Source organism: Urocitellus parryii, chromosome 16, assembly GCF_045843805.1.
Source record: "Urocitellus parryii isolate mUroPar1 chromosome 16, mUroPar1.hap1, whole genome shotgun sequence".
NCBI classification, from domain to species: domain Eukaryota; kingdom Metazoa; phylum Chordata; class Mammalia; order Rodentia; family Sciuridae; genus Urocitellus; species Urocitellus parryii.
The window spans coordinates 19998985-20021194 of record NC_135546.1 but is presented as its reverse complement, the minus strand read 5'-3'; the positions used below and the strand labels follow the sequence as shown (position 1 = coordinate 20021194).

The following is a 22210-nucleotide window of genomic DNA, read 5'->3' as shown; positions in this document are numbered from 1 at the left end:
AGAAAAGGACAGGGATTGGAGATCCACCTGGATTCCAAGTTCCTAACTCTGGGGCATCCTTCCTTAGATCCAAGCAGCTGATTACCTTCCTGGAAGCCCCATTCCGTTGCCTCCAGGGAAGGTGAGGGTGACAGCACCAAGAGACTGCTAATGAGACTGGTGCTTTTTCAAGTGGGAAGGGATTCGGTCTCCCCACTGTGGAGGGGGAACAAAGAGAAGGTGAGCCAGGGGGGAAGACAGACGCAGAGCTCCTCTCCAGCCTCTGAATTCAGGGGGACTGAGTCGGGAGTTTCAAAGGCCATGAATTTGCAGATGAGCAGACATTGACCTGCGCTTTCTAAAACCCACTAGAAGCGATCTTGATCTCCCCCACAGCGTGGAATTATTTGTCCCGTATCCAAGTTGGAGCAGAATTTTAGTGGCCTTCCCCCCCAATCATTCCACCCCCAGAGTGTGCCCCCCAGGCCTTTGGCATGACCTGATGACCCTTCATTAGTGGTGGATTTTTGGAGGAAGGACTCAGAAGGCGTGTTAACGGAGGGCCCTGCACCCTCCGCCTGCAGGTCACCAGATTTGGGAACTAAAAGTGGAATTGCAGACTGCTCCTCCTGCCTGGTCCACGCTGACGGGGGACTCCCGGTCCTAGATCCATCTCCGCTGCTTCCAAGGATGGGGTGGCCGTTCCCGATGGGCCCTCACACACCCAGCAGATTCTCAGATGCACAAGTGCTTGTCCTGGGCTGCGCTGTTTGCAGAGAACATTTGCTCATAAATACCCAGCAGCACTAATGCTGCCTATTTCAACTACAGAGAACTTTTTGAAAGATATTTATTTTTTAATTTTCAGTGGACACCTGTCTTTATTTTGTTTCTACGTGGTACTGAGGATTGACCACGGTGCCTCATGCATGCCAGGCCGTTGTGCTACCACGGAGCCACATCCCCAGCCCCCAGAGAACTTTTTAACGTTAACTTTTTAATTTGTCCTTCTTAGATATACAGGACAATAGAATGATTTGGGGCTTTTTTGTTTGTTTTTAGTACCTGAGATTGAACCCAGGGGCCTTTAACCCCTGAGCCCCATCCCCAGCCCTATTTTTGGATTTTATTTAGAGACAGGGTCTCCCTGAGTTGCTCAGGGCCTCGCTAAGTGGCTGAGGCTGGCCTCCAACTTGTGATCCTCCTGCCTCAGCCTCCTGAGCCTCTGGGATGACAGATGTGCCTGACCACACCCAGCCTTAGAGTGTGTTTTAACATATTGTTCATTCGTGGAATCTAACTTATTCTAATTGGGATCCCACTCCTGTGGTTGGACCTGCTGTGGGGTGTCCCAGGTCATGTGTTCCCATATGAGACTTTGAATGATGCCGAATGTACCAGAGTGTCAGTTCTTGTCTAAATCGTACTTGTCTCTGAAACACTATCTAAAATTTTCACCTGAGGCCCAAGGTGTGATGGAGTTATATGAGGGTGGGGGTGGGGAGAGAGGAGCTGTCTGGTCCATGAACTGCTATTCTCCTTCACCCCCATTGTGTGTGAGCATCTGCATATCTCAGAGGACACTCATCCTTTAGTTTTGGGGACTGGCTTATTTACTCAGCATGATCGTCTCTGGTTCCATCCATTGACCTGCAGATGCCATCATTCCATCCTTCTTCATGGCTCCGTAATATTCCATTGACTATATAGAACCTTATCAGACAAAAACCATCTCTTTCCTTCCCGTCAGGAATCCCTTGTGGCGTGGCGTCTCTGTCGGCTCCGGGGGTACCCCGAAATGCCAACAGCTCCTCAGGCATCGAAGCCGAAGTCAAAGGACCCTTAGAACCTGGGAGAGTGTCATGGAGCACAAGACCGAGGACAAGGACCGGCAGCGGCACAGCCTGACCTTGCTGAACCGGCTGAGGAGCATGCGCGACTCGGCCGAGATGGTGGACGTGGTGCTGGTGGCGGAGGAGGAGCGCTTCCCCTGCCACCGTGTGGTCCTGGCGGCCTTCAGCCCCTACTTCAAGGCCATGTTCTCTTGCGGGCTGCTGGAGTGCGCGCAGCGGGAGGTGGCGCTGCACGACGTCCCGGCCCAGGGCGTGGCCGCGGTGCTGTCCTACATGTACAGCGCGGCCCTGGACCTCAGCCCCGCCACCGTGCAGGCGGTGGCCACGGCGGCCCGCTTCCTGCAGGTGGACGAGCTCTTCGACGTCTGCCAGCGGTTCCTGGCCGAGCACATGGACGCCGCCAACTGCGTGGGCATCTACCGCTTCGCCAAGCTCATGGGCGCCGAGGACCTGCTCGATCGCTCCAGGAGGTTCCTGCACCAGCACTTCGCCGAGGTCAGCCTCCACGAGGAGATCCTGGAGGTGGACCTGCACCACCTCCTGGCCCTGGTGCAGTCGGACGAGCTCAACGTGACCCGGGAGGAGGGCGTCCTGGACCTGGTGCTGCGCTGGGTCGCCCGCGACCAGGAGGCGCGCGCCCCGCACCTGGCCCAGCTCCTGCAGCAGGTGCGCCTGGAGCTGGTGGCCCCGGCCTTCCTGAGGGAGGCCCTGCGCAGGAACACCCTGCTGCTCAGCGACGCCGGCTGCATCGACCTGCTGCAGGGCGCCTTCAAGGCCCTCCGCGCGCCCCCCCAGCGCGCCCCGCACCTGCGCTACGGCATGGAGACCACCAGCCTCCTGCTCTGCATCGGCAACGACCCCTCGGGCATCCGCTCGCGACACAGGAACTACGGGGACGCCAGCTTCTGCTACGACCCCGTGGCCAGGAAGACCTACTTCATCTCGTCTCCCAAATACGGGGAGGGTCTGGGGACCGTGTGCGCTGGCGTGGTCCTGGCCGACAACACCGTGATCGTGGCCGGGGAGGCCACGGCCTCCAGGCTCTCGAGACAAAGGAGCAAGAACGTGGAGATCTACAGGTTTGTACCCAGCCACAGGCTGGGGGGGGGGGTTTGCTTGGAGCTTAGCAACAGGAGAAGGGAGTACGGCCAAGAGTGGTCACTTCTTAAGTCCCATGGAGCCTGTCAAGTGACCCTGAAAGTCCCCCAGAAAAATTTGTATAAAAGGCACCATGCAGTGGCCCACACCAGTCACCCCAGCAGCTTGGGAGGCTGAGGCAGGAGGATCGCCAGGTGGAGGCCAGCCTCAGCCACTTAGCAAGGCCCTGAGCGACTCAGTGAGACCCTGTCTCTAAATAAAATAGAAACTAGGGTTGGGGATGGGGCTCAGGGGTCGAAGGTCCCTCCTGAGTTCAATCCCTAGTACCCCCCCAAAAAAAAATGGGGGGAAAAGCTTGTATTTGTAGCTAGACATTTTTTCCTTCCTGTTTTCAGTTTTCAACGTTGAAACAAAAATGTGATCAGTAAGTCACTCAACAAACAAGTGCTGTCCAACCTTCATAGGATCCATTCTGTTCCGAGCCTGTTTTCTCAGTGTCTCAAAACACCACAGCCACCTTCCAGCTCTACGTGGGTCTTCGCCCCGTTGGGCTTCATCACAGAGCCCCACAGACACCCGGGTCCCCTTCCTGTTCCAAACACCCACACAGTGCTGAACATGTCACCCTGGGATGCTCGGGACTTTGGTTTCCTGCCCAGATCGACAGGGGTTCGACCATCCCTGCTGTCCCTGGTGAAAGCCAGGCACACACCTTCCAAGTGGCCTGCCCAGCCCCAGGCAGAATGTTCCTGATGGGAAATGTGGGAGTCGCCCGGAAACAGCTCCTCAGAGAACCTTCCAGGCCTGACTGCGGGTGTCGCTGAGAACTGCCCTCGGTGCAGAACCCACTTCCCCAGTTCTTCTTGTTCACGAGGGACCCGGGTTCTCGGTTCCGGGTTGTCCTGGGCGGTGCGTGTGTGGTGTTTGGATTCCAGGTGATCTTCCTGGGTTTTCTGAGACTTTGGATTTCACTTATTTTATCCACAGTGGCCCGAAGTACTTTGTCCTGCTCAGATCACGACTGGGAAAATGAGACGTCACCCTGCGTGAGACAAGGGGCGGACTCAAGCGCTCATGCTCGGTGACTGATGGATGTCAGGTCTCTAGAAGGCCCCGAGAGACCCCAAGCCCCTGTCCCCTGTGACTCTTCTTAGATCAATCTGACGATTCACGGAAGAAGTCACTGCACCTAGGGGGCTAGACTGTGTGCCCAGTGCCCGGCCACGTCCTCAGATGAGCTTTTATGCCATCCTTTGACCCAGTTGGAAGCCTGTTAGAACTGCAGTCCTTAAAATTCTCCGTGTCCTACATCAGGCAGCCTGTTAGAAATCCTGAGATGGATATTTTCAGATTCTCGGCCTGAAAACCATGATTTTTTCATGTCATTTTTTATTAGAAATTGAACCCAAGACAGGTTTCCCCCCTGAGCCCCGTCCCCAGCCCTTTTTGATATTTTATTGAGAGACAGGGTCTCCCTGAGCTGCTCAGGGCCTAAGTGGCTGAGGCTGGCCTCCACCTTGCGATCCTCCTGCCTCAGCCTCCAGAGCTGGTGCGTACATAGCTGTCTCGTGCTGATCTTCTTTCCCCTGCAGTTAGGAGAGCCAGACCTCCCTGTGCTCAGTTGGAAAACAGACTTGAGTGTGTTCCCTTCTGTTTTCGGGTGGACGCTGATCCTGGGCTCCTTTCTGTGGATTTCCAGGTACCGTGACGGAGGCAGCCCGTGTTGGGAGAAGCTGGCCTCCACCGAGTTCCGGGAGCTGTATGCTCTGGGCAGCGTCCACAAGGACCTCTATGTGGTCGGAGGCCAGATGAAAGTCAAAAACCAGTACCTCGTCACCAACTGTGTGGACAGGTACTCCGTGGAGCGCGACACCTGGAAGAGAGTGTCCCCCCTCCCGCTGCAGCTGGCCTGCCACGCCGTGGTGACCGTGGGGGAGCAGCTCTATGTGATCGGGGGCTGGACCCCGCAGGTGAGAACCTTCTTTGGTGGTTGTTATTCATCAGTCCTCCCCAGCTCCCCGTGACAGCAGCGAGCATCCTGCCATGTCACCTACACGGCGTGTGGCTTCCCACTCCTGGGGCTGGACCTGCTGCGGGCTGTCCCTGGTCAGGGGTTCCTAGGTGCACATGGGAGTCATATAGGAAATGTGTTGGATAACTAACTGGCCTGGCTCCTCTGTTGAAGAGGCCGTAGTCACTGGACGCTAAGAGTCACACACCTAAGCCGGATGCAGGGGTGCAGGACTGGAGTCCCAGGGGCTCAGGAGGCTGAGGCAGGAGGATCGCAAGGTGGAGGCCAGCCTCAGCCACTTTAGTGAGGCCCTGAGCCACTCAGTGACATTCTGTCTCTAAATAGAATCCAAATAGGCCCAGGATGGGGCTCAGGGGTGGAGGGCCCCTGGCTTCATTCCCAGTCCCCAAAACATAGAATATCTATATAAAAAGGAAACACAGTTTGCTTGTTTTGGATCCAGCCCCGAGACCACAGAAGGGGGGTTCCCGTGACACTGACGCTGTCCTGCCACCCCAAGGCCCAGGCTCTGTGAGGGCCACAGATGCTCTGTCCCCCGGCTGCTGTTCCTGGTGGAGACCGCTGACCGGTCTTGCTCTCTGGCCTCTGTTTCCCGCAGATGGATCGCCCCGACGAGGAGCCTGATCGGTTGAGCCACAGGCTCCTGCAGTACGACCCGGGCCAGGATCGATGGCGGGAGCGGGCGCCCATGCAGTACGCCAAGTACCGCTTCAGCACGGCCGTCCTCCACGGGGAGATCTATGTGCTGGGTAAGCTCCCCGCCCACAGTGCGGCCCTCTTTATTCTCCTGGCACTTGGCTCAGTCAACGTGAACTATTCTCCCTTCTCTGTCCCCTTCCAAATGTGTCTGAGTCGCCAGACTTCACCTCAGGGAGACCAAGTGGCCGCCATCTCAGCCGATCCACCAGATTCATAGAGATGTCACCCAATGACTTCCTCTGAGTCATATATTCTGGGGGCCACGGGGTTGAACCCGGGGGCGCTACACCACTGAGCCGTCTCCCCAGCCCCTTGGTATATTTTTTTATGAAGACACGGGGTCTCGTGGCCGGAGCTGGGGCTCAGTGGTGGAGCCCTTGCCTGGCAGGTGTGAAGCACTGGGTTCAGCCCTCAGCACCTCATATAAATAAATAAGATCAAGGTCCATTGACAACTCAAAAAAGTAAAAGAAAAACAAACAAGAGAGACAGCTTCACTGAGTGGCTGAGGTTGGCCTCCACCTTGCGATCCTCCTGCCTCAGCCTCCCGAGCTGCTGGATTGCAGGTGGGCCCCTGCAGGCCGGCCTTCTCTCTCACGTCCTGAACACGCGAGGTCTCGCACACATCAGCGCGTCTCAGACCCGAGGGCCACGGATGGGGTGAGCCCAGTTCCAGCACGTTCTCCTGAGGCCCGTGCTTCCCTCCTGCCCCCTCGTTGGTTGGGTTGTGCGCCCTGAGCGCCTTGCTGCTCCCTACGGTCACCCCGTCCCCTCCGTCCTCCCTGCGTGTGGGAGACAGGAAGGACGCCGGCTGCCCTGGCGCAGGGGGACTGTGCCCTTGGTTCCTTGGTCCCATCTGCAGTGAGGGACAGCGGGCACACGCCTGGTGGAAGGGACGGGTCGCAGCGGTGACGAGGAGGAGACAGGAGTGGCGGGATGGGAACAGCACCCCTGTGAGCAGAAGTGACACGTCCTGAGCTCAGGGGGGACGTCGTCCCTTGTCTGCGGGTCCTGAGGGGAAGCAGGACTCGTGCCCGAGTGTTAACGAGGGTGTTACTTAAGGACAAGACGCGGTGCAGTGTGACTGGTGACGGCCTCAGTGACAGGGCTCAGTCGAGTGAAGCTTTTCCTCTGGACAGACGTCCTGTGCAGTGTCAGGACCATGTGCCACGTCCCAGGCCCAGAGGAGACCGGGACCTAGCTCAGGGCCGGGAGCAGCCGACCCCGAGTCCTGGACGGCAGTGGCTCAGAGCTGATTCCAATAGAAGCAAGAGCAGAGGAAGCAGATGAGGCCTCAGGGACCCAGGGTCGAGAGCACTAGTTAGTGTGGGTACGGGGAGCCTGGTGACAGGCTGTGAGTAAGGAATCAAGAAACTCAGCCAGGTGCGGTGACACACACCTGTCATCCCAGCAGCTCTGGAGGCTGAGGCAGGAGGATCCTAAGTTGGAGGCCAGCCTCAGCAACAGCAAGGCCCTGAGCAGCTCAGGGAGACCCTGTCTCTAAATAAAATACAGAATGGGGCTGGGGACGGGGCTCAGGGGTCAAGGGCCCCCAAGTTCAATCGCTAATACTCTCCCCACCCCAAACTGGAACGTCTGCCTGGGAGTTATTGAGGTCAGTAACGGATGAACAGTCCCTGCAGCGCAAGCACGCAGCCTCATAGCTGCTGCCGTGGGCGACTTTATGCCGTGGGCACTTTGTGGAATTCTTTGCATAAACAGTTTCCTTTCATGGTCATAAAAATGGACCAAGTATTCACTGTCCTCTGTGTGGCTGGTGGGTATCCAGGCGGAGCCTCGGTCGGAAAATATCTAACAATGTTCCATGAAGCACTTTTTAAGCTTCTGAAATCTATGGTGCCAGTGAGCATTTAGCTAGCAAAAAAGATAAGCGAGACCAAGAGACAAAGTAAAAATGCCACCACTCTCTCCCCTGAAGAGGATTTGGAAGGAGACACATTGTCAAAAAGAACCGTTTCAGATCTAGAAATCAATCAGAAGTCGGGTGGGGTGGCCCACGCCTGTCGTCCCAGCAGCTCGGGAGGCTGAGGCAGGAGGATTGCAAGTCGGAGGCCAGCCTCAGCCACTTAGCGAGGCCCTGAGCAACTCAGTGAGACCCTGTCTCTAAATAGAATATAAAAAGGTCGGGGTTCCATGGTTAAGCATCCTGGGCTCCATCCTTGGTGCCCCCCAAAATTAATTAATTAATAAAAATGCTCTCTCAGTGAGGGACGGCAAGACACCAGAGCGTTTGTCACACCTCAAGTCTAGGGCTGGGCTGGGCTGGGCTCAGTGCAGAGCCTAGTGGCAGAGTCTAGCACGTGGGAGGCCTTGGGTCAGGCCCTCAGCACCAGAGGAAACTAAATTAAAAAAATAAAGGCATTGTGTCCAACTGGAACTGAAAATAAACGTGAACAACAGAACAACAACAAAACCCTGCAAGTCTGAACTGCGGTGTCTCCCTGGGCACCAGGACTTCTGCAGGTGGGACACCTGGCTGGGGTCCCTGGGGTCCACTCTGAAGAGCCGCGTCCCTGTGTGAGGGTGTGTGAGAAGCCACCTTGGCCGATGTCCCCCGTGTCTGGAGCAGCAGGGGAACTTGACGTGACACAGGATCACTGGGGTGCGAGACTCGCACGCCCCTGAAGAGTGGTGAGCGTCCACACGGGCACAAGTGGGGCTCGACTCCGCCTCCCACACCTGAGGAGCCGGGTGTCTGTCCCAGACCTCAAAAAGTCCCCGCAGGTAGCTTCCCAAGGAACAGAAGACATCCCGCAGCTAAAGGAACAAGCACCTTCAGCAAGAGCCTTGGAGCAACGTCTGATAGAAACACAACCAGGAGGCCACGCGTGTGGGAGCCATCCGACGAGTGGTGTCAAGTAACCGTGTTCCTTTTAAAGAAATCAAGGACGAGCCAAGTGTCACGAAGAAACAGAAAACCACACAGAGCAGTCACTAGTATTGGGGACACTGGGTGGAGTGGCGCAGCCTGTCACCCCAGCAGCTCTGGAGGCTGAGGCAGGAGGATCGCAAGGTGGAGGCCAGCCTCAGCCCCTCAGCGAGACCCTGTCTCTAAATAAAATAGAAAAGGGGCTGGGGACAGGGCTCAGGGGTGAAGGGTCCTGGGTTCAGTCCCTGGGACTAAAGAAAGTGTTTGGGACGAGCTGGACCCAGTGTGAAGGGTCCTAGTGACAAAACCCAGTGGGTGAGAGAGAACCAGCAAATGAGGAGAGTCTTGAGGAAACTGTCCAGAGTACGACACAGAGGGACAGATCACACACTCACCACCTCCCCTCCCCACCACCCCTCGCTCTGAATGGAACAGAAGTTGGGGACGTAGGGGACAGAGGAGAAGACGAGTGACGTTCAGTCAAGTCCCCGAGAGGGAAGAGGCTGCTCTGCTTGGGGACTTTGTCCCCCAGGGGCTCAGGTGCTGGAGGCTTGATCCCGAGGTGACAGTATCAGGAGGTGGCCGGGCCTTCAGAGGTGGCACAGGGGAAGGTCATCGGGTCACGGGGGCTCTGGCTGTCCTCCTAGGGACGCGGAGGCCGAGGCAGGAGGCCCCGTGTTGAAAGCCTGTGGCCCTGAAGAGAGGCCGTGCCCCCCACAGGAAGGGCCTGGAGTGGCCCTGGGACAGCAGCCCTGGCCAGGACAGGAAGAGGAAGGAGCCCAGTGCGGCCCACCCTGCCCTCTGTCCCTCTTCCGTGTGTCCCCTCCTGTGCCCTGTCACCTGTGATGTCACCCACCACGGGCCCCCGGAGGACGCCTCCTCCTCTTCCTGAAGCCCCGAGCCTCTTGGGTTGTGTCACGGCCACGGTGGACGGGCAGGGCCAGGGACAGCGTCTGAGGGTTTCCTGGAACTAGGGGAAGACAGGCAGAGCCTGGTGCCAACGCAGCCGGCCACCGAGAGCCCTGGGCACAGGGACCTGAGGGAGGGACTGAGGGACCCCAGGGGAACAGGGCCTTAACGCAGCTGGAGGAAAAGGAGCGGCAGGCTGACAGGTGGCCTCGCCCGCCACAGAGTGAGGGACACAGGGACAGCAGGGCCGTCCGCTCCGTGTGCCACGGTGACAGGGACACAGCCTGTGAGATGGTCCTGCAAGAGCAACAGAGACGTCTCAGACAAACCAGAGCGTCACCACCCAGGGACGTCCCCACAGCAGGTCCCCACCCGAGAAGCTTCAAGAATGTTCTTCAAGAAAAAATAGAAATGAACAGGGACCCAACAGGGAAGGTCCGAGAGGCAGGGGGTCGGGGGTGGCGTGAAGACCACCCTGTGGGCACCACGTCCCCAGACGGGTGGAGAGTCCTGGACCGGCCTGACCCTGGGCTGAGGGGACACCTGCCCGGCTCCTGGTCGTGGTCTGTGCAGCTCCTGGCTGCTGCAGGTGGCTGTCCTGGGGCCCAGGGGGACGGCCCCCGTCACACCCCAGGAAGCTGTGACCCCTCCCAGGGCGAGGACTGCTTCTCGTGGCCTTTTATCAGGTCAAGGTCAGTGGGGCCCGTTTCCCAACTGAAGTCCACCGCTAAGCAGTGCCTGGGAGAAGCCAACGGGAAGTGGGGACAGTCACCAGCCGTCAGTGAGCAGTAAGGAGAGCAGGGTGACACGGCCGGGCCGGTGCGAGGGTGTGATTCTAGGGGCTCAGGAGGCCGAGGCAGGAGGATCCCAAGTTCACAGCAGCCTCAGCCACTTAGAGGCCGTGGCTCAAAGAACTAAGGACGGGGTGCGGCTCAGTGGTCAGAACCCCAGAGAGAGAAGCGGGTCGTGTCTCCTAAGGCCTCAGGCTCCGGGTGAGGGTGGGGAACGTCAGAGACGGGACGACTCGTGTGACAGTGAGACCAGTTGTCACCCGCATTCTGTTAGCAGGACACAGACTCCACTTGACAATACGAGTCTGAGAAAGAAGCCTGTTTGCTCTGGCTGCGCCCCCAAAGCCTGCAGGCTGCAAAGTCCTTTTGTCTTTCTCCACGTCCACCTGACCTCTGCTGCGCCCCTCAAGTGTGTGTGCCCAAGGGAGTGACCTGCAGCCACGTCAGTGACGTCTCCCTCCACCTGAGGCCAGAGCAGGCTGCGATACTCGTGAGCTCTCTGCCTGCCATTTGCCTGATGCAGCTTCAAAAGAAACCTGTGGCAGCAGGTTGACCATCAGTGAGCCATCAATCTGGGGGACACCGGAAGTTGAACCCAGAGGCGCTTAACCTGAGCCCCGTCCCCAGCCCTTTTTTGATTTTATTTAGAGACAGGGTCTTGCTGAGTGGCTGAGGCTGGCCTCCACCTTGTGATCCTCCTGCCTCAGCCTCCCCAGCTGCTGGGATCTACTTTGCTGCTGTGACTCAGGGACCCTGCAGCACCACTGCAGAGGGGGACGGTGGACATGGGGCCCAGGGTGTCCCAGGTCCCAGTCCACAGACAGCGGCCCCACTCCTGGCCGAGGGGAGGCAGGACATCATGGAGGAAGAGTGTGGGGAGGGAGCAGCTCCCATGGGGACCAGGGAGCAGGGACTCCACTCTCCAGGGACAAAGAGAGACCCCAAGCCACGGCCCCAGGGCCACCTCCTCCCCACACCCCACCAGGGGCCACCAGGGACCCCCAGGGAGCCATTCCCTGCCGGGGTTCAGGCCTCACACCCCTCACTCCTCCTCTGGACCTTCCTGTGTCACCTCCCACGTGGACTCTGGGGACAGCCACAGCAGGACATGACACAGGAACCACGTCGACCACCCCTGTCCAGCCAGCAAGTGACAAGCCAAGAATATGGAGCGGCTCCGTCTTCCCAGCAGCCCACGTGGTGTCACCAGGGCACGGGACACACAGGCACCCCCAGGCTGGCCCCGCAGGCAGCTGGGGACCTGGTGACATCAGAAGATCTTCCTCCACTTTGGATCAGGCCCCGGAGAGCAGAATGCGCCTGCCCCCTTGAGGCCACCTGCAGGGTGGCACACAGGGCCAGCACCTCTGTGTCACGGGTCCTGTGTCCCCAGCCACCTCACCCCAGGCCAGCGCAGGAGGAGCCTCCGTCTCCAGGAAGGTGGGCAGGGGGGAGTGTCCCCTCCCGTCCTGCTCTCTGTCCCCTGCAAAAACGCACAGTGATGGCGACCCAGGGTTCTGCTCTGTATCTGGGACGTGTTGGGAGGTGACTTGGAAGGACTCTGTCTGTCCCTCCACCTGTTTTGGAATTAAAAGTCCGGCTCACAGGTTCTGGGCACGTGGACTAGAAATTCGGGGGTGTCGAGGTCCCACTGACGTCCCACAGATGCCCCCATCCCCCCAGGACGGCTCTCAGCCTCTGTCTGATCATTCATCTCATCCAGAGTCACCTTCAGTGCTTGCTCGGCACGTCTGCTGCCCTAGTGTCCTTGATGGTGACATCACACCCAGGGGGACACAGGGAGTGGGTCCCGCCTTTGTGGCCAGGAACAAAGAGGGGACACCCAGGAAGCCCACACACAGCACCCCTCAGGCGGAGCCCGTGAACTGTCTGTCAACCAGCGAGAAGGCACAGATCCAGGGTCAGATTGTGGACCAAGGGACGAACGTCGTCATTGATACACTTTTTTTGGTGCCAGGCATTGAACCCAGGGGCCCTCGACCCCTGAGCCCCGTCCTCAGCCCTTTTTCTATTTTTATCTAGAGACAGGGTCTCCCTGAGTGGCTCAGGGCCTTACTTTGGCTGAGGCTGGCCTCCAACTGGCGATCCTCCTGCCTCAGCCTCCCCATCAGCTGGGATCACAGGTGTGGGCCATGGCACCCAGATACATAACTTTTGGTAACAGGGCAACAACAGTGACGTCATTGGTTATTCCCCAAAATCCACAGGACAGGATCACACCCCATGTTCTCTGTGTCTGGTGGGGACAGCTGTTCTCAGGGGCTCTGCTGTGAAGGTTCTGAGTTACATGGAGGATGTGGGTGCTCTGTGGGCCTCCACCTGACCCCCCTGTGGCTCACCCTTGACCTTGCTGGTCCCTGAGGTCACGATGCAAACCAGTGCAGAGCGTGGCCCTTACGGGATGGCACAGTGACCTGGGGGTGCCTGGCTGTGGCTGAAGCCTTTCCCTAGGCCTCTTGCCCCACGGGAGGAGGTTCTGCTTTTGATCAGGTTGAGGACCTTCTTGGTACCACCCCAAAAGTGGGCCTGGGGACAGCTGTGTGGTCAGCTGAGGCCAGTGTGGCCCTCCTTGGACTCAGCCGCTCAGACTCCGTGTGGTCCCTGGGCTGCACTATTCATCTGGTCAGGTCACGCCCTGCAGCCAGCAGCCTTCTGGGCTCAGAGCCTCCGTTCCTGGGTCCCCACTGGGATGGGACACAGGCCAGACGGTCAGCAAAGGGGAAAAGGACTCATCTCTGGTGCCCAGGCTCAGCCCCGGTGGTGGGGAGACCAGCCTTCACCTCCAGCTCCATGGACTCGCTGAGTCCTGGGCAGCAGAGCCACCGAGGGACACACCTGTCATCCCAGCAGCTCAGGAGGCTGAGGCAGGAGGATCGCAAGGTGGAGGCCAGCCTCAGCCACTTAGCCAGGCCCTGAGCCACTCAGCGAGACCCTGTCTCTAAAGAAAATGGGAAAAGGGGCTGGGGACGGGGCTCAGAGGTTGGGCACCCCAGGGTTCAATCCCTGGGACCAAAAAGAATACAAGTGACATTGAATTTGGCCATGGGCACGTAGCAGTCATCACTGTTGCTGTGACATGATCTTAGAAGCAGCACCAGGCGGGAAAGGGACACGCCACCGTCCTGGAGCCTGGGGGACAGACCTGACCGGCCGTTTCCTGGGTCCCTCTCTTGCAGGGGGAATCGGCTGTGTGGGTCGAGACCAGGGCCAGGTGCGGAAGTGCCTGGACGTGGTGGAGATCTACAACCCCGACGGGGACTTCTGGAGGGAGGGCCCGCCCATGCCCAGTCCCCTGCTCTCCCTCCGAACCAACGCCAGCAGCGCAGGCGCCGTGGACGGCAAGCTCTACGTCTGCGGGGGATTCCACGGAGCAGGTACCGCCCCGGGGCTGGTTCTGACCCTCAGTGGCCAGGTGACGGCCCCAAGAGCAGGGCCACACTGGCAAGAGTCCGGCTTCTGGAGCTCGGTGACCTTGAGCGAGTTCCTAGACCTGTGTGCTCAGGCGCCACGTTTACCCAACGGGGTATCCACACCCCCAGGTGCGGGCCACCCTCAGTGGGTCCTGGCTTATCCTGTGGCCGGCACACGGCAGACACCACCCACACAGACCCCGAAGGGCAGCACTGAACCTGAAGGGGGGAGAGATCATAGGAAGGGTCTCGCTCACGTGATGAGGGCCTCACTAAGTTGAAGAGGCTGGCCTCCGACTCACAATCCTCCTGCCTCAGCCTCCCGAGTCCCTGGGATGACGGGCCTAACAGCCACAAGCCCTGCCGGGATACAAGGATCTGAGCTGTCCAGGGAGGGCGCCCTGCTGCCCGGCCCACTCGGCGGGCCTCTCCCTCCGCTCTGGTCACCTCGATTCCTGTCCCTCCCCAACCGCCCCACTTTCTCTTGACCAAAAAGAAGCTGAGAATCCAGGAGAGCGGTCAGGCTGTGTGGAAGGACGGAGGTCATCGGTGTGGAGGGGCGGGAGGCTGTTCTGTTGGGCCTCGACTGGCCTTCCCCCCACACTGAGGCGGAGTCCACAGCCCAGGATAACCGACCCCAGAGCCCGCTTCTCCTCTGTGCCAGCCCATAATGCCGCAGCCATGTTGGTCCTGAATAAGCCCCGAACCTGGTGGGAAATGGGAAATCTTTAACCGACTGAGTGCACGGCCAGAGAAAGGTGCTAGACACCCTTTTATCATGATGTTGTGTGCTCAAGAGGGTGGTCACAGGACGTCCACGTCCCCCCCCTGCAACGGGCCACGTGACAGCCAGCAAAATGGGCAGGAGGATCCCAAGGTGGAGGCCAGCCTCCGCCACTTGCTGCTGTTTCACAGCCTTCAATAGACCAGCGGCCTCCCCCACCGCCAAGGCATCGGCTGATGGTCAGGCTCATTGTGACACTCAGGAGCTGCTTCTGTCAACTCGAATCAGGGACATTGTCCCTTTCGCTAGCACAGTGGCTCCTTCAGCACCAGCAAGACCAGGAAGCATCCTCACCTGAGGACAAGCCACGTTCTCCTGGGGGAGGCGCCTCGCTCCACCATGTATTAGTTATCCTCTTACCCACTCGCTGCAAACAGGATGGAGTCTGGGAGACTTACCAACCATCCACAGTGACACAGAAAGGAACAGAAGAAACACACCACTCACTGGGCACGGCGGCCCACGCCTGTCCTCCCAGAGGCTCAGGAGGCTGGGGCAGGAGGATCGCAAGGTGGAGGCCAGCCTCAGCCACTGAGCGAGGCCCTGTCTCTAAATAAAATAGAAAAAGGGCTGGGGACGGGGCTCAGTGGGTTCAATTCCTAGGACCAAAACAGCGAGTCGGCGCCTCACCAAAGAGCCCATCAGGGGAAAGCGGTCCCCAGGGTCCAGGAACGTCGTTCGTGGGTGGCACTGTCCTGGGCCACTGCGCTCAGTGACACACCAACACGAGGCTCACCAGCTTGTCCCCCAGGTGGCCCAGCAGCCTGAACACCCTGGCTCCATCCCCAGGCGGCCGTCCCCGTGCCACCGGGGGAGCTCTGTGACACCTGGTTATTTTTTAGTCATCTCTCTATTTTAGTGGAAGGCGGACACGTGGCCTTCAGTGGTTTCTGTTCTACGTGACGCTGAGGAGCCAGCCCAGGGCCTCCCCCGTGCCCCAGCCTGGCCCTGAGCCTCATCACTCACCCCCAGTGGTTCCTTGACCCCCGATACACGGGGCCGTCTTCCCGGGGGACTGTTCCAGAACCGCGCTCTCCAGGCAGCAGCCCAGGGCTCCCAAGGTCACGTGTGAGGGTGTGGGGGACACTGAGCGAGGGGGAAGAGCCAGCGAGGGGGGTCCAGGCTGCGGCCTGCCCTTGTCACTGTGGTGACACGTGGAGAACCTGAGCCTCACGTGAGCAGTCACCCCAAGGCCAGCTCTGTTCCTTGCTTGTGGGTCCCCAAGGGTAAGAGCAACAGGGACCCCAGAGGACGCCTGGAGCCCCTGAGCTGTTGTCGGTGAGCGTGTCACACGTCTGTCCCTCCTGAGAACCCAGGTCCCTGGGTCAAACTCATGCAGAGCTCTAACTGCCCCGGTCACACAGTTAGGAGGTGCCCTGGGTGCCTGGTCACTGCACATCGATGCGGTAGCTTCACTCCAGGTGAATGCGAGGTTTCCAAGGAACATGGTAATGGGCCTTCGTGGTTCTAGAAGGAAACTTGGCTCAGCTCGGTGGCCCACGCCTGTCATCCCAGCCACTCAGGAGGCCAAGGCAGGAGGATGGCGAGTTAGAGGCCAGCCTCTCACTCTGGGGACTCAGGGGGGACAACAGCCGCGTCCAGCGGCCACAGCAGCTGGCAATATGGAGGGACACAATGGCACTCTGCCCCCTGCACCTGGCCTCCGTTTTACCACAACCAGTGACATGGGCTCTCGGTCATCGCTGCCGAGAGCCCTGATCCAGCAAGCACGACCCTGGGACAAATGTACATCCACAAAGACACGTGGACTTTGAGACGCTCAGAAACCAAAGGACCAAACGGATAAAATAATGAAAACAGAGAGATGGAGAGCCGGGCGCAGTGGCCCAGGCCTGTCACCCCACCGGCTCCGGAGGCTGAGGCAGGAGGATCGCAAGGTGGAGGCCAGCCTCAGCATCTCAGCAAGCAACTCAGCGAGACCCTGTCTCTCAATAAAAAACAAAAAGGGCTGGGGACAGGGCTCAGGGGTAAGTGTCCCTGGGTTCCATCCCTGGGACCAAAAAGAAAGATCTGAGAACTGAGCTGTGCAACACAGCAGCCGTCTCTGTTTAAATATTTTAATTTAGGATGATGAAAATCAAATAAAATTTATGAATCCTTCCCAGCAGGCATAGAACACTCGGCCCCACAGGGGGTTGACGGTCACAGGGAGGGACACAGGGGAACTCAGGACCCCACTGTGAACAGGTCCTGGGTCCACATGCACGTCCAGCCTAAAGGGACAGACTGGAGAGATTTCAACCACATGAGGGACCTCGGATCACAGCAGCTCAGTCCACAGTGGCCAAGCCGTGGAGCCAGCCTCGGTGTCCATCAACAGATGGGTGGGTGGATACAGAGACTGTGGCACATGTACGCCGTGGAATATTACTCAGTCGTGAAAAAGAACAGGTGGCACTGTAGACCATACGTGAAGTGGAATAAGCCAGACTCAGAAGGTCCAGGGTCCGATGTTCTCTCTCAGGTGTGGAGGCCAGAGAGGAAAGATAGGTGGGGCTGGGGAATCTCATAAAAATCCAAGGGAGACTGAAAGAGGGAAGAGGCCAAGAGCTAGGCGGGAGGGAGGGAGAGAAGGGGAGGCACTGGAGAGTGACATTGGCCACATTATATTGTCACGTTGTGCCTTGTGTGCGTGTGAGAATCATTTTGTCCAGCTATAATGCACCAATAAAAAATGGGGAGGGGGAATTGGTGCCCTCAAATACATAAGAAGACGTTTAAAAGTGAAAATCCACACAGCACCCATTTCCCAGGAAAGGAATTATTTGGGGCTGGAGGGCACAGACTAGGGACTGAATCCGGGGGCGCTTAACCACTGAGCCCCATCCCCAGCCTTTTTTATCTTTAATTTTGAGACAGGGTCTCACTCGGTTTCTGAAGGTCTCACTAAATTGCTGAGGCTGGCCTCCAACTTGCGATCCTCCTGCCTCAGCCTCCTGAGCGCCTAGGCAGGCACCACCCCACACAGCCCCAAAGGAATTCTCCATCCAACAAAAGAAACTCAAATATGTCCAATACTTCAGCTTGGCCCAAATGACTCTGTCTGTAGGACTTTCCAATTCTCCAGTTTCAGCCCTGCTAGTGTATATTGGGATTTTTTAAAAATAAATCACATGAAGGGGCTGGGGTTGTGGCTCCGCGGTAGAGCGCTTGCCTAGCACATGTGAGGCCCTGGGTTGGACCCACATAAAAATCAATAAAATAACGGTATCGTGTCCAACCAACTGCAACTGAAAAAAAATAAATTTTTTGAAAATATTTTTTAATAAAGACTATCTCTGTGATCTGGCCATTCTTGTCTTCTCTGGGCCTCCAACCTCTTTTTTCCTGGAGGATGTAAAATAGATCCCCAAACCAGGCCACAGCACCCAGAAATACCGCAGCCTCCGTCTCTGGCAGGTGGGTGTTCCAGTCTGCCCACCATCTGGCACCCGCCCCAGATTCACACTCCCCAGGGCCTCAACGTCGTCCTTTCCGTGTTTTATTCAGACCCTGACACTGTCCCTCAGCAGCCATGAATCCTCAGGCCAGTTAATCAGCTTCCTTGGAGCAACAAAATGGGGAAGATGATCAGTCTCTCCCAGATGACTGCTCAGAGAACTAACTGAGATACGACTTTGGAAGCACTTCAGAGTGTCCAGTTACTCACCGTGGACATAAGAATAGAGTCACCTCCGCAGACGGGACTTCACTCCCCTCATCGTGTTGGACTATTGTGGTTTGGGTTTTTGAGACCAGGTCTCTATGTTGTCCAAGGGCCTCAGACTCCTGGGCTCAAGCAATCCTCCTGCCTCAGCCTCCCCAGGAGCTCAGACCGCGGGTGCCCGCCACTGCACCCAGAATGTTCCTGTTTCAAACCAGTCATGTGGACCTAGTGTCATCTCAGTTGGCAAACTAGGAAGAGTGACGTGGGAGGTCTCGCGGTAGCAGATAAAAATGGTGGATGTCCTCAGACCTGGATGCACACTGCGGAGGTGCCAGGGAGAGAAGAGACAAACCAGCCCCAAGTCCCAGAGCAGTCCTGAACCCACTGGCCAGCAAAGCCCAACTGTCACCCGTGTGTCCCCAACCTACGTGGACCCACACTTGCTGTTACCCCCTTGCTGCATTTTGGATCTGGACTGTCTCCCAGAGGCCCCTGTGCTGAAGGCTTCTGTGACGCTCTTGGGAAATGGAGGCGTCTTCAGGAGGTGGGGCCTAGCGAGAGGCAGTTAGGTCATTGGGGGCGTGTCCCTGACAGCGACATTGGGACCCCTATTCCCCTTCTCTCTGCACCTCCTGCTGTCTCTGCCGCTGGCTCCCACCATGGTGAACCTGCCACCCCAGGCCCAAAGCCTCAGGGCCCACCAGCCATGGCCAGAAATCTCTGCCACTGTGAGCCGAAACCTTTTGTCTTCATAAGCTATTTATCTCAGGTATTTTGTCGCAGTGACAACCAATTGGCACATCTCTCCATCCCACTGAACTAGGATTTCCATAGTAAAGTTGTCCCTGGGTATCCTCGGGGGCTTAGGTCCAGGACCCCCATAGAGACCTAAAACGTCACGTGTTCAGTTCCCTTCTGTACCATGGCTAAGTATGTGCCCAGAACCTAAGCGCATCCTCCTGCATCCTTTAATGACTTGTGACACCTCAAGACAAGGTAGATGCTGTTAAATTGTGATACCAGCCGGGCACGGTGGTGTACACCTGGTATTGTGGAGGCTGAGGCAGGAGGATGGCAAGTTGGAGGCCAGCCTCAGCCACTTAGCGAGGTCCTGCCCCTTTCTCTAAATAAAATAGAAAAAAGGGCTGGGGACGGGGCTCAGTGGCTGAGCGCCCCTGGGTTCCATCCCTGGGACCAAAAACAGTGTTCCTCTTCCCTGTTTGGTTAACTTTTGGGTGGGCGCCATAACGTGGCCTTCCTTAGCTTCTGTGGCACCAGGGACACTGTCCCCTCAGGGATCTTTCCTCGGCGTTAATTTCTGGTGCTTCCTGCTTTGCGGGGAGATCCGTTGAACGTGGGACGATGACATCTAGACCCCTTGTCCCCGTGTCACCTTGTCCCCCTGTTCTGCCGGCTTTCAGATCGCCACGAGGTCATCTCCAAAGAGATCCTGGAGCTGGACCCTTGGGAGAACCAGTGGAACGTGGTGGCCGTCAACGTCCTCATGCACGACAGCTACGACGTGTGCCTGGTGGCCAGGATGAACCCCCGGGACCTCATCCCGCCCCCCTCGGACCTGGTGGACGAAGACGGTGGGCACCGAGGCCCGTGAGGGTGCCGGGCCTCCGCCGGGCCTCCACTGGGCCTCCGCTGGGCCTCCGCAGATCACTCCGCCCTCCGGCAGGTGGCAGCTGAAGGTGGCATGTTGTCGTGTGTTGCGCGCAGAGCAGCGTGTGCTGGGCGCCGGGAGCCGGGTAGAGAGACGGCGGGGAGGAGGAGGAGGAGGAATGGTCCCACGGTGACGTCACGGGAAAGGCCGTGCAAAGGCCCTGAGGCAGGGAAGTCCACCAACCCCAGCCAGGAACAGCCTTGGCAAGAACGACTGCCCGCCAGCCGCCCCCGGGCCCCAGTGTGGAGACGTGGAATCGCCCCTTCCGCCCACAGTGGAGCCCAGCGAGTCACCCTTCGAGTGTATTTTAGGGGTGACATTTTAAATGACGCGGGAAGGCCATCCGTGTTGCTGCCGTCCGTGTTTCCAGAAGCCGGGCAGATGCGTCCGGGTAGCTCTTCCTCTGTGGCTCCTTCCGGCGCTGCCCAGGGCTCCTGGGTCAGTGGGTGACTTCCCTGGGCTGTCTCCTGCGCGGGCTGTGACAGTCGGGACCATCCTCCTGGGTCCCCGCAGCTGCTGGCCCTGGCAGGAGAGGCAGCCCCTAAAGGAGCCTGTTGGGAATCTGTTTCTGCCCCCGGAAAAGGGGGACCCAGGAGGCTCAGTGTGGCCTGTCCCCAAGGAAGACCCTAGGACGCAGGGGCCAGGTCTGTCTCTTCAGGGTTGTCCCCAGCGTGTTGTCCTACCTGTCACCTGGGTGGATCTCTGGGTAGCCAGAAAGGGACAGCACTTGTAAGACACAGGGCTTGGTCTCTGAGTGGGTCTGTGACTCGAAATGAGCTCATTCTAGCCAGGCCGGTGGCCCACGCCTGTCAGCCCAGCAGCTGGGGAGGCTGAGGCAGGAGGACCGCAAGGTGGAGGCCAGCCTCAACAACTCGTGAACCCTTGAGCAACTCAGCGAGACCCTGTCTCTAAATAAAATATAAACAGGGGCTGGACGGGCTCCGGGGTGAAGTGTCCCTGGGTTCAATCCCTGGCGCCAAAAGAAACGTCCCTTCTGCTCCCGACTGGAGGGTCACACGCTGCCACTTCCTCTTCTACTGTGAGGCCGCCGGCTCCTTTGGTCAGTCTGGGCTGAGGATCAGCTTCCGAGTGCCCCCACGCCCCCAGGTTCCCTGTCTGGGAACCCCTGCTCTTATCCCCCCAGAACATTCTGGAAGCCTCCCCCTTGTCCTGGGTCCGGGAGGCCGTGCTGGGGGATCCTTGGTGCAACTACTCTGCTCAGCACCTGCAGTGGACAGGGCTCCCTGGGTATCCCCCTCCCCCCTGGAGGATGGAGGGGAAAGACCTAAGCTGTGCCCAAGAGCTGGCCTGGAGCAGGAGGCGGAGGCCGCACCAGGGCTCCCAGAAGCGCCAGAGCAACAAACAGCGTGTCGCTGTGTCGCCATCGTTGTCGTCATTATTATTTATTTATTTGTTTATTTATTTATTTTTGATCCCAGGATTGAACCAGGGGTGCTTAACCCCTGAGCCCTGTCCCCAGCCCCTTTTTATATTTTATGTAGAGACAGGGTCTCCCTGAGTTGCTCAGAGCCTCAGCTAAGTAGCTGAGGCTGGCCTCCAACTTGTGATCCTCCTGCCTCGGCCTCCTGAGCTGCTGGGGTGACAGGTGTGTGCCCCCACACCCAGCGCGTTATTATTTTAATGAGCATTTCCCCAAAGTTACACAGCAGGACCCCATGGGCCAGGGAATCTCTTAGGATTCCAGAAAGGGACCCGCATTAGAGATGGTCCTTGACTCCCCAGGGCCCGGTGCTTGGCCCCCGGGGCCGGTGAGCAGGGTCCTCCCGTGGGAGAAGGCAGGGTGATGGTCAGTGGGCACTTCTGGGGGTGGCACAGGTGAGACGGTCCCCACCCGCGAGAGGTGGTGCGGTGCTGTCTCCAGCAAGGCCTCATCTGGGCAGCGTCACGATGGAACTTTCCAGAAAGTGCTGAGGGAAGACAGAGCGGGGTCAGTGCCCCCCGCCTGGAGGTCAAAGGGCAGCTGCCCGAACTGGCCAGAGGCAGAATCTCCTGGCCTTGTCCCACGGAAGCCCTGACAAGACCCCGGCCTCCTGGCTCCCCTCATCCCTGCTTGCTTGGCGCTTCCCTGAAGCCTGTCCTGCTTCTAGTCTGACTTCCATCCTAACATTAAAAAGCAACCCGCGCCCTTGCACCTGGCATTGTCAGGGCTCAGCCTGGGCCCTCCTGTGGTCCCGACCCTGCAGGGCTCTTCTGAGACTCCTGGTCTTTGCTGGGCCTTGTCCTGGGACACACAGTGGGGACGTCATCTGAATGCTGGGGTGAACCCAAGCCCTGCAACTGCCACCAGGTCTGGGCCCACCCACCGTGGTCAGGTGGCTTCAATGAAGGCAAATGCTTCAACTGCAAACATGCACAATAAATCTGCTGGTGACAGACGGACACGGGCCT

The 22210-nt window shown here is 58.3% G+C and overlaps 1 protein-coding gene across 4 annotated transcripts in view; it reads left to right on the top strand.

Annotated features, from left to right (window-relative positions):
• The window catches only part of Kbtbd12 (kelch repeat and BTB domain containing 12), a 28776-nt gene extending 6579 nt beyond the window's left edge, over nt 1-22197 (top strand). For 3 of the 4 annotated variants that reach the window (XM_026410932.2, XM_077793458.1, XM_077793457.1), the window contains 5 exons: nt 1730-2911; nt 4630-4900; nt 5561-5711; nt 13448-13645; nt 19554-22197. In XM_026410932.2, the coding sequence (XP_026266717.2) occupies nt 1842-2911; nt 4630-4900; nt 5561-5711; nt 13448-13645; nt 19554-19744 (1881 nt within the window). In that variant the 5' untranslated portion in view covers nt 1730-1841 and the 3' untranslated portion in view covers nt 19745-22197. The remainder of the gene's footprint in view (nt 1-1729; nt 2912-4629; nt 4901-5560; nt 5712-13447; nt 13646-19553) is intronic. The other variant, XM_026410934.2, reaches the window with a different exon arrangement.
• Nucleotides 22198-22210: the final 13 nt, after the last annotated feature.